Here is a 3,972-nt window from a genome sequence, read left to right as displayed (position 1 = left end):
AAAATATATCGATCAGAAACTTGTGAACCATCTACAAGTCAATTAACTACTTCAGAACTCTCTACATCAGTTCAAGATGAACCATTATGTCTTACTCCAAAAAGACATTTGTGTTTTAAAAGTGCTGAAGAAGAATATTCATTAATCTCCACTCCTTCTAAATGTAAAATAACAATATCACCTTATCGAAAAACAACTCCTTCAAAATTAGTACTTAAAAATAAAATAATAAAGCAAGCTAATACAATTAAATTATTAAAGCAACAAATCAGACGTAAAGATATTAAAATTAATACTTTAGCAGGTCTTTTAAAGTTACTAAAAGACAAAAAAGTATTAAACATGGAATCTGAAGAACTTATGTTAGACAAATTTGGCGTACTCTCTCAAGAACTATTTTCCAACATTCATAAAAATCAAAATATCGAACCAAAAGGTAGACGTTATAGTAAAACTATAAAAGAATTTTCGCTTACATTGAATTACTATTCTCCTAAAGCTTATGAGTATGCACGGTTAGTTTAGTTCTTATTAGTTCTTTTAATAATGCTTTTACTATAGTAATACTGATACTGATAAGTAAGATATTTATTATGTTTACAGGTCAATATTAATGCTTCCTCATGCAAAATCCATAAGAAACTGGACATCTTCATTAAATTGCGAACCTGGATTTTTGCAAGAAGTACTGGATTCTCTACAAACATTGGATGAAAATGATAAGCATTGTACTCATAGAAAAGTAAGTAGATAGAAAGCGCACTCGTGGGAATAGGTTTGTTGATATGTTTGAGAGATACTAGCGCTCCAGGTTGTCGCTTTTTGTATTTCATATAAATCGTATACACAATCGATATGAACAATCGATTTACTTAAGAATCGATATCTAGTGTCGATTAATTATATTATAATTATATAATATCTATTTAAATTTTAAAATAAAAATACCTACACGATTTTGTAAAATTACAAATTATTGCTTGATTTGTGAATAAATAAAAACCAGTTGAAATTTTTATATTAATATATTTATTTTAACTTACAAAGAGTAAATACATCTTTATACTAGAATAATATCCTATTAATTTAGTAATGGCATATCAAATGTCAATTAGTAGAATTTAGAAAATCAAGTTTAAATAAATATTGATATGAGTAAATTAAATAGAAATAAAAAGTGAATTGATTAATAAATGTAGTTATTTAGGTACATATGTTATTATACAAAATTTTTATTACAGTTCTTTAATATTTTTTGTTTCTTAAGTTTAAAATGTTTATAGTAATTGGCAGCAAGAATAAATATGTCATCTGGTTCAGAACAAAGGTTTTGAATCTTATCCCCTTTCAGAATTCTATTAATATTTGTAATATAAGAAAAAATTAAAATTTTAAATGCATGATTCAAGAACAATTTTTTGGTATTATGGGAAAGACATAAAGAAGGAAATTTAATTTTAGAATCAACAAAATTTAAAAAATTTAGTTTTATATTTGGTTTTGTTATGAAAGTATGGATATGAGAATTGAATTCATTTATAAAAATAGAATAAATGTTAACTGAAATTACTGATGGACATTGAAGATTACAATTTTCATACTGTCTAGTTTTTATTATGTCTTTGTGTTTGGAATAATTTTTTGAAATCAGAATTTCCAAACAAAATTTACAATTTTTTGTAAGTTTTTTAATTTTATTAATAACAGCTCCTGCGACATACGATTGACAAGCTAAAGCCAGTTTAGAATTTGTTTTCTGATTATTATTATTTTCAATTGTGTGAATGCTAGAAGATACAAATGGTAATTTTGAAGAATTTAATGAAGAAGATGAACACAATAATTTTTTAAAATTTGTCAAATTTTCACAGTTATCATTCTCGCAGTTAGCTCCCACACTTTGGGAAGACATTAAACTATTTATGACGAGTGATTTAAAAGATGACTGGAAATTAGAACATGTTGGATTAGTATTACGACAGCCATGGCTTCTTATTTTACAAAATAAATTTTCTACGGGATCTTGATTAAAGGATCTCAATGTTATAAATTTGAAACCACTATCCAAAAGTTTTTTACACACATATTGGAATCCTTTGATAGTGGTAACCCAGTTTTTAATAGTGGGTACACTAACAGATGAAAATTTCATGCTTTCTAAAATTTGTATAGCTTCATTCCAAAACTTCCAATGTGCAGATGTAGAAAAAACAGCACCTCGCAATTCTTTGCCTGGCAAAACTGAAGTGGAACTGCTGTTAACACTGTCAAAAAGCTTGTCTATGAACAAACAAAGTTTTGCAGTATCTGCAGCTGCTATATTTAGTTTGTCCTCTTGTTCACCTGAAATCATTTATAACTGTTAACTATAATATTTTTAAATATTTTAATAGTATGTATAACAAATACTCACCGGCCCATTCAGATAACATTAGCATAATGGAGCCTACTCGTTGACTGAACACCTGAGCAGCCACTGATACTTTCATTTTTTTTAATCTATCTGGGTAGATATGGGAATCGGTCAGTTTAGGTGCCATTCGTTCTCCTATGTCAAGCCTTAATTTATCTATTTCATAAAATTGTATAATATGACTCCATTTAGTAATTTTTTTTTCTCCATTCATATAGAATAATAAATCTTTTGTCACAAGATTATTTCTTACACCCTTTAAAAGGTGTGGTGGATCATACAATGGCACAATTTCTATTCCATCAATCTCAAACCCAAGAGTTTTTTTTTCTATACCTTTTCTAGTGTAGTTTTCAATGGTTTCTTTATGAAGTATATTAAGTGCAGCTACATTGGTCGGAGCTTGATCACAAACTGTAGCGATTATTTTTAACCCAGTCGCCTGAACTGCTCTTATAGTCTCTTTAAGAGCAACAACTAAATCAGGAGTTTTCATTCCACTTTCAGTAAAATAAAAGGAAATAGATTGTTTAAATTTTCGTTTTATTCCACGAACCATAAACACTAGTGCTTTATCAGCAAATTTAAGTTTTCGATTGTCATTACCCAAATCTTGGAATCCAATTATTTTATCTTCAAGTTCACAATACTGGGTGCCAGCCGCCAATGAAACTTCATCAAATAGAAGGACACAGTGTGTATCTAATTTGTTTTTAAAATTACCAACGGTTTCTTTTAAATGATTAATAATTTGATCATTTACACCGGGTTCTAGTTGCAGTTGACGTAGTAAGTCCATAAGGGTTTTACGAGATGGTAAAGCAAATGTCTTGGATAGTAGACGATAAGTTTTTGCACTCGATTTAAATAACGATAAAGCAAAAATCTTATCATCAATTGAAAAACGTCTTCCTCTTGGTGAAATATACTGTGATTTTAGCTGAGTTTTAAAGAAGTTGATTGAAGTTTCATTCATCTTAGATATTAATAAACCATGCTTCTTTATAAAATTCCTAGCTTCAACTAATTTTTTTTTAGTTACTAGATGTCTTCTATTTATGACACATAAAGATTTTTTAAAATCAACTATCACTTTGTGTAAATATTTCTTTCGGGGAGTGATATTTTTAATACGTGTCATGTTAATTTCTTTTAAGCATCCTTTGCTTTTAACACGGGAGCCTAGGAAAAAAGTTTAATGCATACAATTAAGATACTAACACGTAAGCCAAATATGATGAAATATACCTCTTTTTGACTGAGTTGTTAAACAATTTAAGTAGGAAATCCCTTGAAGATCACTGTCATTGAGGTTAATTGAACAATTAATATTTACATGACTGTTTCTACCAATTTCTGATGGTTTCACCTTTTCATCAAAAACTTCAACTAATTAACAAAAATAAAAATAATATTAATAAACATTAAACAAAAAATGTTAACAAATTTTGACTCAATATTCTCAGTAATCAGTATGAAATATAAATTTTAAATACCATGAGCTATACTGCCATCAAAGTCTAATGAACAGATTTCCACAGTACTGTCATTTCTTGGTG

At 28.1% G+C, this 3,972-nt stretch overlaps 2 protein-coding genes across 2 annotated transcripts in view; one reads left to right on the top strand and one right to left on the bottom strand.

Moving 5' to 3' along the window:
• The window catches only part of LOC111029327 (THAP domain-containing protein 1-like), a 644-nt gene extending 618 nt beyond the window's left edge, over positions 1-26 (top strand). Inside the window, exon 2 of the mRNA XM_022308291.1 lies at positions 1-26. This exon is cut by the window's left edge and continues 209 nt beyond it. Within this exon, the coding sequence (XP_022163983.1) occupies positions 1-26 (26 nt within the window).
• Positions 27-2,027: 2,001 nt separating this feature from the next.
• LOC111029326 lies at positions 2,028-3,554 on the bottom strand. Its single transcript, XM_022308290.1, has 4 exons — positions 2,669-3,554; positions 2,414-2,569; positions 2,138-2,343; positions 2,028-2,060 (listed from the first exon to the last, which is right to left on the bottom strand). Exons 1-4 carry the CDS (start codon positions 3,552-3,554, stop codon positions 2,028-2,030), a joined length of 1,281 nt encoding a protein of 426 aa, XP_022163982.1.
• Positions 3,555-3,972: the final 418 nt, after the last annotated feature.

The sequence above is a fragment of the Myzus persicae genome, unplaced genomic scaffold, assembly GCF_001856785.1.
Source record: "Myzus persicae strain clone G006 unplaced genomic scaffold, MPER_G0061.0, whole genome shotgun sequence".
Lineage (NCBI taxonomy): Eukaryota > Metazoa > Arthropoda > Insecta > Hemiptera > Aphididae > Myzus > Myzus persicae.
This window is presented reverse-complemented; position numbering and strand designations above follow the sequence as displayed.